Genomic DNA, 19,265 nt, shown 5'->3' with positions numbered 1-19,265 from the left:
GGGGAGGGGGAGGCTACTTGTCCTCGGATCTCTTTGGACTATTAAAAAGTCAACTCGAACTTTTAATTTCCAATCAAATGAGCCCCCTCAGAAGCTTATACGAGCATCTCTTACATAAGAACCATATATGCCCCAGGGCATAACTTACATCGCCTGCACCGGGCCCTGGGGATTTGTGTCGACACCTGAGTTTTTGTTATCTGACTTTTAAACAATTTTAAACTTAAGGGCTATCTCAAAATTTAATCGGATGCATTCGGGAAAAAAAGGGTATGGGGAAGGGGGGGGTGTTGTTGCCCTCCAATCTCTTTTGACTCTCAAAATCTGAACTAGAACTTTCAATTTCCAATCAAATGAGCCCTCTCTGAAGTTTTTACGAGTATCCCATCCATAAGACCTATATATTCCCCAGGGCATAACTTACAACGCCTGCCCTCGGGCCCGTGTGGGATGTGTCGACCCCGGAATTTTTGTTATATGATCTTTGAACTATTTTTAAAAAAAATGGCTATCTCGAAGTTCTTATCAGATGGGTTTGAGAAAAAAAGGGCGTGGAGGGGGGTGGATGGGTCAGGTGCCTTTCAATCTCTTTTGACTCTTAAAAAGTGAACTAGAACTTACAATTTCCGATACAATAAGCCCTCTTTGAAGCTTATACGAGTATCCTTTTCATAAGAACCATATATGCTCCCAGGGCATAACTTACAACACCTGCCCCCGGGCCCTGGGGCGTTGTGTTGACACCAGAGTTTTGTTATATGATCTTTGAACTATTTATAACAAAATAGATATATCAAAATTTTTACTGGATGCATTTGAAAAAAGGGCGCGCGGGGGGGGGGGGGGGTGCTGGTTACCCTCCCATATCTTTTGACGCTTAAAAAGTGAACTAGAACTTTCAGTTTCCAATCAAATGAGTCCTCTCTGAAGTTTATACGAGCATTCCTTCCATAAGAACCATATATACTCCCAGGGCGTAACTTATAACTCTTGCCCTGAAGACTGTGGGGGGAGTGTCCTGATCAAAGATATAATTTCCTGAACTTTCAACTACCTTGATCAAAATGACAATCTCAAAATTCGGATTGGATGTGTTTGGGGAAATGGTGGACGTAGAAAGGGTGTTGGTTGCTTTCCAATCATTTTCGACTATTAAAAAGTACACTAACCATTTAAATTTCCAATCAAATGAGCCCTTTTTGAAATTTCTACGACGACGCTTTCTATAAAAAAAACTTATATGCCCCCAGGGCATAACTTTCAACCCTTGCCCAGAGGGCTGTGGGGGGATTGTCTTCCTCAAAAACATAATTTCTATCTGGAAATCAACTACGTAGAACAAAATAGCTATCTCAAAATTTTGATTGGATGTATTTGGGGAAATGGGGGGAGTGAAAGGGGTGTTAGTTGCCTTCCAATCACTTTTGACCCTTGAAAAGGGCACTAGAACTCTCGATTTCCAATCGAATGAGCCCCCTTTGAAGTTTATATGGCGGCCCCTTCCATATAAAGTGCCCCTGGGAAAAAAATAATAGAACATTGGAGCCGTATGGCCTTTACTATAGGCAAGGCTATATAGTTGCCTCTGATAATTTCTGTTCGTTTTAAGTTTTAATTTTGCTCCTCCCTTTCAGTTGAAAAAACTTATTTTTTTTATTTAATGATCTTAAGAAACACGATTTTTTGGCGAAAAGTAATGAATGAATTTAAAATTTAGAATGGGTTGTATCTTTAGGTTTGTAAATAAATGGGTTGTAAATAAATATTTAGAATATCTTGTATTTAAAAGTTTATCTACCTGTATCTGTATTAAGAAATAATTAGCTTACGCAAAGTGGAAAACAAGTTGCGGGTAACAGAATACATTGGAATCATATAATTTGGGCTGTATATTTGCATATTAAGGAGAGGCTAGGTTACCCTCCCCCTCACCTAATGTGAAAATATATAGCCCAAATTTGTTTCTTAAATATTATGTTTTCATCATGTTTTAGTATTTTTCTTTATTATTAACCTAACTTTACTTCTTGAGTGTTATCAGTATAATCCATACGTAGGTACCTTAGAATGAACTGGAATCGGCTTATGTAAGATTTTAAACTTAAAATAAACAAGAATAACTACGAATCAAGGAAAAAAAGTGATAAGTACAATAAACAATGAAGCCAGCCTTAAAACAATCAGAAATCACTATCTTCCTAAATGACTGAATTGTTTTACTTTTTTCAATACAATACAACATCACCACAAAATAAAATACACCAAACGGAAAGCTGAAATTGTAATTGTTGGGATTAAGAAATATAAGAACTAATTCTTCAGCACACCAAAAAAGTAAATTAATTAATAAAAAAAACACACCAAAAAAGTAAATAGATTAGTAAAAAAAAATCACAAAATTAGAAAAACGAAAGACTCGGCAAGAAGAAAATTCGGGACAAGCAATGCACGGAAGGTGACACCAACATAGAAATACAAGCAAAAAATAATAAAAGATAAAGTAGAATTCTCTTATGCTCCATCATCAAAGGTCTAGATTATATTTTCTTTTTTGAATTAAACTGGATAAATGACAAGGTTGGAATTTGTCTCTCAATCTATATTTATTTGAGATGAACGGTATTTGATATCTATTTGAGAATCTTGTCTTCCTGGAATTAGTAGTTAGAAGTCAATCCGTTCTTGAACGCTTAAGAATCAAAAAACAAGATTGAATCGTAGAAATAATGAATTTGGGTTTTGGATTTCAAAATACCACATTGCCTTATTCTAAGCCCTTATACATTTGAAGTCTATATTATTCACGACAAAATATTGATTCTTTCTCTTATACATTTGAAGCGTATAATATTTAAGAAACATCAAAATATTGATTTTGTCTCTAATGCATTATAAGTTTAATTCTCAGCGTCATAATTTACAAGCATTCTTACCGCTTTATTCGAAAGTAGCTGCAGTCGTTTTATATGTGTCGAAAAATATTCAGGCATATGATCATAAATTAATTTAAACAAGATATAGGCAAAGAGCAAAACATTACTTTTAAAGTCAAAAGATACATAAATATGATCTTACAAACTGCGTAAATCCATTATTTGGTGCAAATTTTAGCTGTACATGGTTGACATGAATACGAAATGATATAAATGGGTAAAAAAAAAAAAGTAGCAACATGAGTAGACTATACGGATCTTATCCTCACATTTTTTTTTTGTTTGAATGATTAAAAACCATAAATTCAGTTTTCATAGAATTCGGTGCTAGACAGTTGGAGACGAGCTATTGGTTAAGTAAACTTGTAGTTAAAATACAATCTGTAATCAATGTAAACGAGTCTGTTGCTTTAACAGACAAAAACATTTCTTGTAAAATAAGTACGGTTGTAAATCTGAACTTAAGGAATTGACGGATGGGCAGCACCCGGAGGGAAGTTTTAGGCATAATTTGACTCGACCCGAAAAGCCTCACCAGGTCTGAAAAGGGTGCAAATTTGGGGAGGAGCATGTAAGGGGCAATTGCCCCCATAGATTTTGAAAAACACCTTTTTTGATTTTTTAATTGAAAATATCAAACTAAAATACATCCCCCTTAGCTTTCGAAAAATACTTTTATTGTATCTTCATTACAAAAATTAAGAACCTTGCCCCCCTTACTTGCATTTTTCGTGAAATAGTGCTTTTGGCCCCGAACACTGGAAGGATTGACAATACTGAGGTGTTTTATTAATTTGAGTGAGTGGTATTTCATGCTCGTTTTTAGTTGATGGAGCCCACTAGCCTCAAGAGAGGCTGATGTGCCGACAAAACCTTACTGAAAAATATGTGGGCTACTTAAACTGTATATTTTTTTGCCAGTTTACTTCCCTAAATTTGAAAGGATTAGATTCCAAGAGGAAATAAATGTAGCTGAAAATCAGTTGCGTATTAATAAGTTGACTGCTGCCTATCTAATGTTACCAAAAAAGTGTAAAGTAAAAAGTATAAAGGAAGAACCGTTCCAAGTTTATTGTGTTTTCAGTAAAGCGGAAGGTTGGCCAATATCAAGCTCCATTTGTGAAATACGCACTTACCACTTTCTGATTTTTCATTCTTCGTTGCAAGTTCAGCTTTTTTCATCAACAGTAGAAATTTTTGGATACTAAGTGTGATTGAAATTGAAAATCATTTTGAAAAATGCAAGCTGCTAATTCAAAAAGTACTAAGTCACGTTTTATAGACAGATATACACCCTTCTTTTACAAAATATAGCATCCTGAAGTGACATGTCAAATCTGCTTATCACAAATCTTATTTCTTTTTAGGGATAATTAAAGTCATCAAAGTTATCCAAATTGCCTGATTTGATGTTTTCTTGAATATAAAAATAGTCAGGAAAATGGATCAAAAATTGTTCTTGCCTTGTGTCTAAGACAAAATAAGGAAAGTTTGAAAACGTTGTCCATATGCAAGGAACTGGCTTAAAAAATAGGAAAATATTTATCCAGTTTTTTCTCTTCATCATAACATTTATATTTCACAACCTTAGGCCTCTGAATAAACAAAACGAAGGTGGTCATAGCCATATGTTAGGTCATTCCAAAGGAGTTTTGCCTAATTAATTTTTTTCTTAAAATTTATGTGGCAATCCTTAAACGAGGGGATACTGGTATATCTAGAATAACAAAATAAGATAAAACATCTTTGAAATAACAAGATCTAAAAAGTATTTATATTTCAAAGCTTTCTCTTATTTTGACAGCTGGCGCTAGAGACTATTTATGCGACTTCTGGAACTTAGCCAATTCTTGCGATAAGACATAAAAGTAGTCGACAAAGGATTTTGAGAAGTTCCATGGGTGTCAACGCTAGTTCTTCCTGCCAAGAAAATAGTAATAAGAAATTAAAGATACCCTCTTTCAATCGATTTTGAGAATAAGCTGACTTATATTTTTCTTGGTGAATGGAAATTAAAAGATTTATAGAAAAAAGATGTGAGGATAAAATATAGAGACTAAATGGCTTTCTTGGACATTTACATGATAACTATACCTTTTTCATTAAGTCTGGACTTCTGGTAGTGCAGTGGATTAATCTTTAATTGGCAATACTAGGTATGAGGTTCGATCCCAGCTACCACTGGGTCAATGGGTAGATGATCCTTCTGTTAAATAAATTCCTACAAAACATCAGCAGATACCCTTTGGGCGACAAACCAGCCCATGAGGAACTATTTACTATTTTTCACTATTAAGTTTTATAGTTTTGGGAAGTTTATTAATATAGCCTCGAACACTTGAAGATTTATTTAATTTAAAAAGTTAAAGATAAAAACTTAAATTTAAATAAAAATAATAAATATAAAACTTAGTTAATTTTTTCTTCCACTAGAATTTTGCAAAAGTTTATGATAAAATTTAGAGAAACTTTTGGTATTTGAGCCAAATTAGGGTTCAAAATAATTACGCAAAATATTCAGGTATTAGGAAAATTCTGATTTAGTTCTTTCGTTTCTTTTCCTTTCAGGGAAACATATTAAAAAAGAAATGGAGATATTCCTTTACAATTTTCACATTAGGACCTTTTCACAAGGAAATCTCATCGAATGTTGTGATATTTTTCATTTGATTATTGTCTCTGATGCCCTTTATTTTCTTGAATATGTTGTCGTTTTAAGATTTTTCTGAGTGTGTTTGATGTGCTTCCGACACGATGCAGCTAAATAGATGTATGGTTGCGGCTCTTTCTCTCCTTTAGGTAGATGAACCAATACAAGAGACACTCATCCAGGTTTATTAATTTCTGAATTTTTAAGGAGCTGCGAAAAAAAATAAGCCACCAACACGTGACCTCACTTTATGCTATGTTTTACAGTTAGTAGGTATACATGAATGTTCTCAAATGAACATTCATGTGCTTGAACACATATGTGTTCAATACAATGGATTCCTACTAACAGGCCTGTCTGTACAACATTCTTTGTCCATAGCCACACAATGTTTTGTGTGGCTATGGATACACCGTAAATTTATTCTTTATGATGTATTCTATGATGCGACATCGTCTGGCACATATTTATAAAGCTAGAATCCTAGAAAAGTAAATTTTTAAGTATCAGAACATAATTTTGCTGATATTCTATAAAAAGGAGAATATGTGAAAATTAAGGTAATCTCCTGATCGTCTTCACGTTCTACCTTTCTGCTTTTGTTTGTACAACTTGTCTTTTTCAGAATTTGGTCACTATTGGCATGGGTTACTCTTTACTTACAATTTACTCTCACGAAACGTTTGAGATTTATTCGTCTTAAGGTTTGCTTAAGTTTCCATTGTGATCTTCATTCAATTTATATTTTGTTTCTTCATGAATAATAATTTATACTTCCTTTTGTTTTGGCATCATGTAGAAGTAACCTTTGCTCCAATTTTAGATTTGAAATTAGCTGTTTTCTTCCCAGGAATTTTTTTTCTTTAAATTACATTCTTTGACTTATCGGGTCTGTTTATGTAAGTGTTTGCAGATTCAACTGTTTAATGAACCTGATGCACCTTTTTTCTCATTCTCTTCATCTCATTGTTTTCTCATTGGCTTCATTCGAAATACCATGGAACGTGTCCTAAATTTATCCCAGGAGTAGACCTTAACGAAACTGAAGGAATTAAAAACCAATACAGAAAAGGCTTTGGTAACGACGCTTATGAGTAGGGCTAACAATAATAGACGGATTTATATTTAGAGGACAATAGCTATTGGTCAAAGAGAGGTAGAAAACCCAATTTTGTACATTTGATGCAAAAGTTAAACTGTTTAGAAGCCACAATTAACGAAAGGAGGATAAAAGTCTGCTTTATAATAAAAAGCTATAAAGAGGATATGCAAAATATCATCACTACAATGCTTAAAGGGCGTATCTGACATTTTCACATCGGATGTGATTGGCAATAATTATTTGCAAAGCTGCTATCAAATAATGGGTCAGCAAGTCAATCAAAAGCTTGTTCAGCATACATGACCCGGCTGATCTTCCCTTTGAGACAGATGAGCAAAAAGGATTTTTAGCAATTTGCTTGGAAGCGTGAAAATGATATTAATGATCTTTAGGTGTAACGATGATTAAGACTGGATTTACAGCTTTGGCGCTCCTAGGCCCAAACGTTTTCGCCACTCCGTTTCTGCGAAATTTTTATGGAAATTCTTGAAAATTCGGGAATAGTGGAAGTACTGAACAGATTAAAAATGATGAGCCAAAGGAGTATTTAGGACTAAAGAAGTAAAGGATTATTGGGCCAAGAAATATTTATGCCTATTTTCCTAGAGAAGTAATTGCCTACTCATATGGTAAGGCTTTCGGCAATGTGAGGTATATAGTAAATATATAGTTTCTATGGAGAGGGATAGTAAAATCAGCATGTAAAGAGTCAATTAGAGATTTGACTGAAGGTTCTTGGGCTCGCTTAATAAGGCAACTTTTAAAGAGTTGGGGGCCGATTTAAGTGAATTTATATATTAAATCAAGAAAAAAATCGTCACAGCAGGAAGCCATCTTAAAACAAAGAGTTGTCAGCTTCTTGGCTGTTTTTAACTCGGGGTCACCACTTCTTGAGTTCCTTGAGACAGAAAGTTTTGAACCGTATTTTGTAGAATTTTCAGGGGGCTTTTACAAGGTGTGCCTTGTATACGGGAAATGGTCCTTAAAAATGTAAACACTCTTTGAAAGACGGAGAAATTATGAAATGGCCGGCATGGAAGTAGTGAAAATATTTTCCAGAGTCAAAAGGAACTGAAGAGAGTCCGTGGATTCTTAAGGCGAGTTTGAAGAAGCAGATTTAATATTGACTGTTCAATTAATTTCTTATCGCTGCCATCTCAGGAAAATAAATATACAAATTGAGATTGCCAGAAAGAGAGGGCTCGCATTTAAAAAAAATATGTCGATGTGCGAACGATTGAGTTTTTTTATGCATTTTGAGAGTGTTAAGCACTACCGGATTTGTGAGATAAGATCCCTGATTGTATGAAGATATTAACTGGTGAATGTGACTAAGAATGAATAACAGTTTTATTAGGTGAGCAATAAGAGTCCTCAGGGCATAAGGAGTATATTGATTATTGTAGGCTATTAAAGGTAATGTTTAATGTAACTTTAATCATACTAATCAAACGACCATTTAATTATTAATAATGGTTATCATTTTGTATTTAGTGTCGGCCCCATGCTTTTTCAGTAAATACTACGTAATGTCATAGTCATTTACAAATAATTAGTTGGAGCTGTAAACTTTCGAAACAAGACCTGGCAATATGGAACATGGAACTGGAATTCAGGTCTCTGTCAACATAAATAAGTACAAGTTCCTTTATTTTGATGGTGTAAGACATCAGGTGTAGGTGGCCGCTAACAGTTTTACGATGTTATAAACTCCTATAAATAATCTCTGCGTTATTCAGTATATTTAGGCAAATCGTTTTAAATATTTATGTTACTTTACATTTGTAATTTAAAAAGATATTAGTTTCTGCGTACTTGGAGAAGATTTCGTAAAACCGTGCTTGGATTTCTACGAGCAGATTTTTTCCCCAAGGTATATGATACTTCCGCCTATAAACTTCTATAAATAATCTCTGCGTTATTCGTTATATTTGGGCAAATCGTTTTAAGTATTTATTTTACTTTACATTTGTAATTTAAAAAGATATTAGTTTCTGCGTACTTGGAGGAGATTTCGTAAACCCGTGCTTGGATTTCTACGAGCAGATTTTTTCCCTAAGGTATATGATACTTCCGCCTATAAACTTCTATAAATAATCTCTGCGTTATTCGTTATATTTGGGCAAATCGTTTTAAGTATTTATTTTGCTTTACATTTGCAATTTAAAAAGATATTAGTTTCTGCGTGCTTTGAGGAGATTCCACAAAAGTGTGTTTAGATTTTTGCGAAGGGATTTTTTCTTAAGGTATATGATCCTTGCGCCAGTTTTTAGTATACTACTTTAACTTAGTCCCTGGGTTTTAATGTTTCGATGTTTGACGATTATTCTGTTGTTGTCCTACTGAAATACGTTTGAAAATTGTTTTCTTTTTTTAGATTGAGAATACTTTATGTCTAGGCAAAAAGGGATAAAATAGGAACAAACTCCCAATTCTTCAGCAAGATCAAATTGCTCTACTAGAAAAGTTTAAATAATATCAGAGTCCTGATTCCATGAGTGAACATTCTGAATCTAATAGATTCAATGATATTAGTTTGTGCTTCTTTTAGTGCAAGTTGCTTCTTTAGGCTTGTCGCAAATTGTATTTTTACAGGGGACACAAACATCAAGTGGAGATTATGTCAGGAGGTTGTGCACTATAACTCTGCGGTAAGACCTACGTAATTTTTTTATGCTTAGAAGGAATTGAAAGGACATTCCAATTCATATTTTTTTTTGTCAAACTTCTTCTACTCCTTAGAAAAAAATTAAACCTTACAGGTATTAAAAATCCCACAACAGACTTCACAATCGAGAGTAAAACTATTTCTATTTAAAGACTTCCAATTCTTGGAACTAATATGAATTAATTTTTGTATATATATTTTAACTTCCAAACATTTTGCTATATTGCTTATCCCCTAAATCAACATTCATTTAGTTTGAAACATATTCCCAAGACTTGAATAGAAAATAACAAATTAACTTTAAAAAGAGTACTATAAAAATGAAAATGAACAAACAATGCTTAAAAATAACTATAATCACATTTAATGAATTGTATGCATCTCTCCTTGGGTTTCTCTGCTAAAATTTAGGTTTAGTATCAACTGAGTCTTTAAATAGTCATTTTAAGCAAGTATATAAGGAAAGTTTCAGAAAGAGCGTTCGATTCTGGTTTGGATTTAAATGAACCAATTAGGTAGATTAAAAAAAAATCTAAAGAATTTTTTTTTTTTTTTTTTTTGTGTACATAAATATGAGAAACATGTTGAAGTTTCGTCATATAGGCCAGGGAGTCAAGAATTCTACTAATCTAATTAAGGAAATCGGTTCCTAAGCTCCCTTGGAATCAGGGGAGTAATTTGATATGGGGCAGGGGGACAACTGCCCTTCTCAGACCTCAGTTTGCCCCCTGGTCCCTGTTTGTCCCCCAGCTAAAATTTTGTTTCTTAAAAAATCTTGTCAAAACTAAGATAAGCCTGCATAATTCAAGCATCCATAGACGCGGGCCAGTAATCTTTAGTATATCTTTACCTTTTTTATTGCTATATAACTCATTTTTCAGTTTTCACTGTCATTTTGACTTGATTTTAGAAAATTGACTCCAACTTTACCCTCCCCTCCCCCCGGATTCATGGGCGTAGGGAAGGGGGGCATCTGCCCCCCCGAGACCTTCAAATTTACATTAGATATGGCTGAAAAAGCAGATGGTTTGGAAAAAGCAGTTGATAAAACTCCATCACACTATCGACTGCCCCCCAGACAATATCTGCCCCCCCCCTAGACAATATGCTGCCTACACCCATGCCCGGATTTTGACAAAAGTACGCCACTGCTTGGAATTTAGAATTGTATTTTAAGGATTGTACTAAGACCACCACACATTGTTATTTTTAAGTCGTAAAAATGCTGGGAAATCCAAATTTATGGACCCAAATTAATCCAAATTTATATTTTCCTGTCTCTTAACATCCCGCACAATCTCCCGGAATAAGTCTTCATTGTCTCTCCATAAAAAGAATGTACCTGCGTGCACTTACCCTCTACCTCTAATAGTAGTGAAAGTATTAGGTAAAAGGAATTCCATCCGTATTCAGTTTTCTCCTTGGCTGTACGGGAATTCAGTTTTTCCATTGGCTGTGCAAGGATTGCTCTGGGGCTAATATTCTTTGACTTCCTGAGAATAAAACCAAAGGGGTACATCGTCAAAATTCTAGAGGAAAAATAAAGGATGTTTGGAATGATTGCCCGAGACTGGCATATTCTGCATTTTAAGACTATTTTTTAGTGGAATTTTTCTTTGGAGCAAAACTGAGGGATCTACTCATTAATTACCCCTTCTATATGCATATATGCTTATAATACCTTCGATGGAAATCTAAATTTCGAAAGCTTATTTTTAAATAACTGTTATCTTCTTTTTTTGAAAAAGCAGTCGCATTTTATTTTTAAAACATATTTTTGTCTTTTGTGGGGCAATAAGGGCTTCACAATTTGTATCTTCAAATCTGTATGAATCATGTATGTTTATTTGTTAAGAGCCATTAAAATCCTTATTATTTTGCGGAACCATTCGTTTAGCCATGAGGGGTTGGCAGGGGGGGAGCTTGTTTTAAAATAAACTATCCTTGTTGATCATTTTTTTCAATTCAATGTTCACGAATTCATACAGTTAGCAGCCCTCAAGTATATATTTCCTGTTCCTTAAACCTGAATATGTGGTTTAACAAATTTTATTTATTCTGCTTTCAATTTTCAAGCATTTGATTTTACAAATTCATTTCTAACTTGTAAGTAATAATTTCAATTCATATTATTTTTTTCTGATTGTAATTCAGCACAAAGCAAATTGTTCGTTGCATACCAGTTTATTAGGAGGAAATTTAATCTGTTTTTAATTTCCTTGTTTTTATGGCCTTTCTTATTCGAAATTGCAGCGTAGATCTTTTTTCAGGGGATTTGATGAAAGAAGAGGAAGTGTTAGCTTGGCTTATTCACCAGCAGACTGCTGATGAAATAGAAGAAATCAACGATGAAATACTCGACAAACTCATCCTTGAAACTAAATACCTTGCTGTCCTTTTCTGTAAGTTTTCTTTTGATTTCCAATTTCCATCTTATCGACAGTTCTGATAATTTATTTTTGAGAATGTTTGTCATTGAGAAATATGACTTACAACTCTATCAAATGTTATAGTGTTGTGTTATGCCATTATGAAGTGCTTCCATTATCCCTATTTATTAGAAGGACTTGCCCAGATTTATCCGAAGGAAATCCTTAACAGATGGACTATGACGGTGGTATTTCCACTATCTCTAAATTTCCTCGGGGTTACCCCAAATTTCCCTGAAAAAATTGGATTCTCCAAAATCTTCCCCAAAGTTAACGTTATCAAAAAGTAACTATTTTTATTTCATGTTGTTAACGTTCATGTATTTACGAACGCTAATTTTTAGCAAGATTTCAAAGAATCCCCTTTTATTTCAAGGAAATTTGGGGTAACCCCCCAAAAATTAGGGATGGTGGAAGCAATGCCCTCAAGAGCAACTGGTTATGGTGTCAGACTAGTCCTAACGTTATGGGTTCAAGTCCTGCTGTGTGCATTTTATTTGTGAATAGGAGTGTATAATGAAAATAACTTTTCATTTAGATCAGCTGATAACCAGTTAGTTGATCCAGCATTCTGAAATATTAATTTTGATTTTAGAAGTTCTTAAGAATATACTACTTGCAAGTGTTCTAAAAAATTAGGATAATGATAGGATAAATATAAAAAAGTATTACAAAAATGATAACGTTCCGATTATTAGAGGGGATAGCTCTGCTCCTTTTTAGCTGCTATGCTGGGTGGTAGCTTTCTTTTAAAATATTAATTTTGTGTCTTGTAGCTTTTTTGGAAAGTTCACCGAAACTACTTTCTTTTTAAGGACATCACTTTATTGACTGCAGGTCAAGTAGCAGCTTTTCGCTAATATTGAATATTTTAGTTCGAATTTAGACTCCATCTCTATATGATGTTGCCCCTCAAAAATTAATTCCTGCCTGCGTACCAGCTACGAAAAAGCAGTATTATGGATTTTTTTCGTCTAGACAAACAAATTTTTAGCGTTAAAAAATCTTTGATGTTATATAAAATTATTCAAAAGTCCAATCTCTTAAGTCCAAAAATAAAAAAAGGAGATAATCAAAAACCAGAAACATAGCTGGTGTTGACCCTCGTTGAGAAAAAGCTCCAGGGGTATCTGACTCTGTCAGAAAAGGATGAAGAATATTTTTTTAAGGATCTTTTTTTTAATATTAAAAAGTTCCTCTCAGTGATCACAAATTTTACTTTCAAAATGCATCTAATTTTATTTTTAGACGTCATCTACTCTTTTTTCTAATACTAATTAACAGCTGAACTGGACACACTTCAAGTCACCATATCCTACTAAAAACCTTTTCAGTAAAAAATCTCCCCTGGAAAAGGGCGTCCTCGCCCAACAGGAAGCACTTCATGCGGTAGCTATTTCACACCTCAAAACTTTTCTGGATAGTGGCCCTACGGTGGCCCTCTTAAAAGCAAACGATAATAATAAAAATTAATTCAAAACAAACTAACTAAAATTATTACAGTGAAACAAAATCCAAAATTATCTATCATTAATGGCCTTTAAAAAACTTTAGTTTTTGTTTCCAAATTTGTCTTGTAATTTTTTGGAGCTCAAAATTATGTTTAAAGAATATACTTATTGATATAAAAACTTAAGAGCCAGGCAAACACTTTGACGCTAATGTTACATAACATAAAGTGAACTGAATGATTTGGCGTCTCAACAAATTCGGCCGATAAATCGTTTTAACACAATCATGTGTAGCTCTTATCAATTACTCAAGCTTATTGCAGAAGTTTCTGGACCAAACTCAAAAATTTGCACCAGCTTGGAGCCACAGTAGCACTTGACTTAAGAAGGGCTTATCATTCGTAATGACTGTATATCTGATAAATGATGCTAAGCTTTTGAAGGAATATAGCAAGGATGTTTTTGACATATCAAACGCATAGAATAACTAATAGTGGAGGCTATTTGATTGTTCTATACTTTGAAACACTTCAGATGGAATCCTATATTTCAATGAGTGAATAGAGAGCATGTATACAATAAGTTTTCTTAGCTCTTCACTGGAAATTTTTGAATTAATGTTTTTTATTAAAGTTGAAAAGTTTTAAAGTAGAAGATGAGTTTGTAGATTAAGATTGAAATATTGGTAAGACACTATGACAGTGGTCAATTATGATTCCGAAACTTCGTCGTTTTGAAAGACTTGGGAAGATTTGTCAAATCTCTTCAGGGTCTCCCATTTTCTAGGTCTATAATGAAAAAACGGTTAAATGAAGGTTAGGCTAGGTCTTCGCAGATGGATGTCAGAGAGCCAAAGATTATGCTTTTACACCATTCATCTAGTACCCAATGGGAAACGGGTGCCCGCCCAAATGGGACAGAAAGAGATTACTAAGAAGGGTTGAAAGGAACTAGGAACTTCGTTGAAGGGGGTAAAAGGTGAAGCTTTCAATAGGTTGGGATTGAAGCTGTGTTAGTCCTAGATGGCTTGACGCTGCAATCAGTTTTTAGTAGCAGCAGAAGTTTTCAAAGCTACTTTCAAATATATTAGTAAAATATAAGCTATTGATCTGGTGAAATTTTTGATGCGCCATCTATTACTTTGTGATGTACCGCTTGATGCTATGGCTAAGGTAATGCACCAGTTACCACCTACTGAAATTCAACAAGCAAAAGAAGGTTCAAATTGTGCCAGGGTTGTTACGTTGAACTGGGGTGTTAGTATTTCAGTCTTTGTGCAATAGTTTCAAAAATTTAAACTTGGAAACTGATTTTTTTTTTTTTTTTTTTTTTTTTAATAAGAAATCTGATTCTAACTCTTTTTTTTCTTAAATGGATAGGGATAAATGGTTTACTTTAAAATACTAAGGACAGCATAATAAAAACATTTTTTTTGTCCCCTGGGTCCATCTTTTTTCTATTCATGCCTAAAACTACAATTTTCTAAGTCTTTTCTTCTTGTTATTTGAAAACTATAAAGTTCTTAGCGAGATACCACATTTCTGTAAGCGTTGCTTTGTTCAACCATGGAAATATGTAAGTAAACTAACTAGCTAAATTTCACAATATTTTTGCCCATAAAGATCCAAGCAACAACAATATATGGACTTCCAAAGACAACCAAACCTTCAAAAGAAAAGTTGTATGTTATTAAGCATTTTGCTGTCATGTGTTTTTAACTTGTGTTTTGTTGATTTTTAGCCCATGTTTTTGTGTTAAAAATTTGACACCCGGTGCTATCGGAAGCTGTACAACTGCATAAAAGGTCTTTTCCCTTATAAATTGAATATCTGAGTTTTTCCTAATTTTCAAGATATACAATAGTTGAGAAGTTTATATTTAACCTGTTAAAAAAAATCAGATTTTATTTACACTGTCCTTGGTATTTTAAGTCTAAGCCTGTCTAAAACAGTTAACTTTGAGTAAGTGTTGACTGTTCCTGAAACCTGATGTTAAACTCAGAAGTTCTTGGTAAATAAGAAAACCCTTGTAATAATGATAGTTACACAATATTGAGTTATCTGAGCAACTCCTATTTTGGAAAGTCATTCAGAGTAATTCGTTTATTGATATATTATACTTTAAGTAACCTACATATACTGGAGTGAGTACCTTATGATAGTAAAAAGGAAAGAAAATGGAAAAAGCAGATTATTTGAACATGATTCCACTTCTGTTACTACTACTAACAACTAACTGTAGCATCAAACTTATTCCAACACAGCAGCTACGGATATTCCTCCTCCACTCTAATCCGTTCAAACTATCCTTCTTTATTACCTACTGTGAAGTTACAATTTCCTTTCAACCCTTCCTTGGGGGTCTTTTCTGAATGGGGTGTTTTCATCCCGTTCTGCAACGCCCTAATTTCTTGTGGCTTCAAGTGAATGGGCAGGAAGCACAGTCTTTGGCAATGTGTCATCCTTCATCCGTAAAATGTGGCTTAGCTATCTTAAAAGTTTTTCGTTATAGCCCTAGAAAATGAAAAGCCTCAGAAAAAAAAAAACTAGCAAATTGTTTTCAGCCTTTCAGAGCGTCTATGTTTCTGAACCATATTTGACCACAGTCTTTAAAGTAGCTTCCAATATTCTAATTTTAGTTTGCAACTTATCTTCTTGTTCTTCCAAACTTATTTCAACTGCAAGAAAACACCCAGAGCCTTAGCTATCTGATATACCCATAAATGATCTTAAAACTAATTTTAGCATAGATTATTCATTTACGAGTTTTTAATCTCACCATGGTATATTCCTTTTCCAACGCATTACACTCTCTCTTTAACCCTTTGATGTTCCAATTAACGTGTGGTAGAGTAAGTATTGCTGAGACTCTTATGAGCACTGGGCACATAAAATATACTCAAGAATTACCGAGAGTGAAGCGTGCAGTGGCGTAGCTAAGGGCACAGCTGTTCCCGGGCTCAGCCTCTGAAGGGGCGTCTAACTTAGGTTTTATTTGTCAATACTATAATCTACTTATATTAACGTAGGGATGGAGGGGGGGCATAAAAGCCTAAATTGTCCCCGGGAACCTTAGAAACTTTAGTTATGCCTCTGCAATTACGAAACACAAAGTTATTTTAGTTTGAATAACATTTCATCTCTCTTATACGCGATGTATTACAAGTTGAATAAGTGTGTTTAATTTTCCTAGCTACACTTAGGATTAGATACTAACACTACTAATAAATCGAGATACAAAACTAGGCTTGACATGCTAAGCATTCAAGGCAGAGTTGCTCTCTATTTCCTAACTTAATAAGAACTAAAGAGCAGATATTTTACAGCCAATCTTTCACAAAAGCAATCAAGAGCTAGAGATTATTTCTCGCCCAGTTTCCAATTAAGATAGCACGGAACCTAAATTAAGGTCTTAGAAAAAGACAGATGTATGAAATAAGGTTAAGGGGGTGGAAATGAAGAAGATGCATGAGTTGGCTATATATGCACCAATTGTCATTGATATTTGGATGTATGTACATAGACAAAGAGCTTAGTAGGATGGATCTACTCCAAAGACTTTCACATTAGAAAGACTGCTTTTAACCTGCTTCTGGATTGAACTACGCAAAAAACTAGAAAAGTTAAAAAAATACAGATTGTACTCAAAAACTGATGATGCATTAAAATATAATGTATAATATTAAATAATGTATAATGTATAATATAATATTAAATAATATAAAATATAATATTTCATTTTGTGTTCCAGCCTTTTTGCCTTCTTCTCAAAATGTGGCCTCAATAAGAATTGATAGGCTTTTCTTTCGAAAGTAGCCGGGAGACGGTGTAAACCCGATCTCAATGAATCTTTCTAGAAAACTTTTTAAAATCTACCTACCAGGAGTTCTGAATCTTTCATAACCTCTTATTTTCTTAATGAAGAGCTATAGTTGGTTTGTATGGCAGAGTATTTAAATCAAGCTCCCAAGGCCAATGGAACCAAATATAAATGTTAAATTTCTGAGCTCATTTGTTAATGTTCTCAAAAAAGTGCTTTACTCTAGCGAGTTAATTATGCTTTTCTTTTTTTTTCTATTGCAAAAGCCAAACCACGGTCTATTTATAAAATTAATTTGAAAAACTAGTTTCCTATAAAAAAGGTTTTCAAAGAAAAGTCAAGAGCTATAATAATGCCTAAAACGAGCAAAAATAAAGTCATATAATAATTACAACTTGCAATAAACAGACGTAACGATGAATCAACAAATGAAACAAAAACGAACAGAAGCTAAAATGAATAATGAAATTAAATTTTTAAAACAAGTGATAGTACAATGGACTAAACATAAAACGAACAGAAATTAAAATGATTAACTAATTTACACTAAAACCCAAATAAAAAGCAATCCTAAAACTATCTATGTACTTTAGGGTTCTCATGTCTCACGGACTAGCAGATGAAAATCTCAAACCCATAGGAACAAATAGGTGCTTAACCTAGTTTCAAGCCTTGTAAAGCCTTCCTCCTCCCTTGCAAAAATTTGAGGTCCCCTTGGCCCAGAGAAAGATCTCTGAAAGTTTCATGTTGATTGGAAAATCAACTTTGGCCCATTTCAGGTCGCATTTTCAGAAGAACCATACCCCAAACGCAATAAATTGTTTTTTATCTGGGCTTTTCTTGGCAAAAGGACTATTCGATGTATTTTTCAAAACATTTGAAAAACATTTGAAAAACATTAGAGGATAACAGTTTTAAGTTTCAAGTCGTTCTGAAAAATGTTCTTTTACACTTGTTCAAACCCTTTTTTAAGGAGAAGCATTATTTTGTTTTGTTTTTAACTGTTCATTGAGGTGTCATTGGCCAAAGGACTTAAGTAAGTATGTTTTGGGCCGATAGAGAAAAAATTTGGGGCCATGGAAAATTTCAAGCCAATTGCAAGGCCAAGACCAAACATAATCCACTTTTCCGCAATAAAACTTATAGGTAAACAGCATACAATTAAAAAAAAAAGGGCTGTTTCTCCTGGGGCGTGGAAACATCATATTGGAATATCCGATCATGGTTTTACCTACCAATTTTTCTGAGAAAATTAGCTACCTGTAAATTTCAATCGGATTTCGTGAAGGGGGGCTACAGGGGTGCAAAAAGTGGCACGGGAACTTGTTGGTTGCCCTACAATCACTTTTGACCCATAGAAGGTTCTAGAAATCTAAATTTCCTATCGTATTAGCCTCTTCCCACTTTTGATGACCACTCCTTCCGTACGTAGTGGCGGAGGGGTGGGGGACTAACGCCTAAATGACAAATAATGAATACAAGGCCGTTTGATCTTTCCTAAGCAAACATTACTGACTCTGACAAGTAAGATTAATTGAAAAAAACTATTCGTTCATTTAAAAAAAAATACCACCACATCAAATTCCATTTCACAGGTAATAAAAATTCACAAAAAGAAAAAATGTTAATTTTCAGCTTTAGTGAAATAGAAAGCGTCTATTATTCAATTTTACTCCTGAAAATTAAGTTAAATATTTCCTTTGGCGTCTCGTCCTTCCAGAATGAATTAGAACCGTCCCAAAATGGAAAAGCGGTTCTGGAAATATAAATTGGGGCAAAGTGGATTAGATCTCTGTCATTTAGTTTCCTTATTTAAAGCTTAAGCTGCTAATACCCATGGGATATCCGCTTAATGTGATTTGAGCTTGACTTTACTGACTGTAACATAAATAATCATTTTAATTGAATATTGGCGAAAGTTTGAACCTAAATGAAACAGTTGTTCAAGAGGGCCCTACTGAGTTGGTACAATGTTTGTTTCTTTATACTAGCTAAACATTTACTCAACTGCAAACACTGTGTAAATTAATGTTCTGTAAGGAAATTAAATTAAAAGTAAAAAATGTTGTTAAGTGCATCTTGTTTAAAAGAGCGATATTAAACCTAAAAAGAATATAATTAATTATATAGTAAGACAAAGTTCAAAACGAACAAAAATTGCTATGGATGAAAAACTCTAATTTAAACCCAACAAGATTCTGTTGAATAATAAA

General features: G+C 33.8%; 1 protein-coding gene across 8 annotated transcripts in view; it reads left to right on the top strand.

Moving 5' to 3' along the window:
- The window catches only part of hlk (hulk), a 315,193-nt gene that overhangs the window by 54,067 nt on the left and 241,861 nt on the right, over positions 1-19,265 (top strand). For all 8 annotated transcript variants that reach the window (XR_016143473.1, XR_016143472.1, XM_089106231.1 and 5 more), the window contains one exon: positions 11,624-11,755. Coding sequence is in view for 6 of the 8 variants with exons in the window: in XM_089106231.1 (XP_088962357.1) it covers positions 11,624-11,755 (132 nt within the window). In the remaining 2 variants the exon portion in view is untranslated. The remainder of the gene's footprint in view (positions 1-11,623; positions 11,756-19,265) is intronic.

This window comes from Artemia sp. Qi Xiang Cuo, chromosome 20 (genome assembly GCF_049724085.1).
Source record: "Artemia sp. Qi Xiang Cuo chromosome 20, ASM4972408v1, whole genome shotgun sequence".
Lineage (NCBI taxonomy): Eukaryota > Metazoa > Arthropoda > Branchiopoda > Anostraca > Artemiidae > Artemia > Artemia sp. Qi Xiang Cuo.
This window is presented reverse-complemented; position numbering and strand designations above follow the sequence as displayed.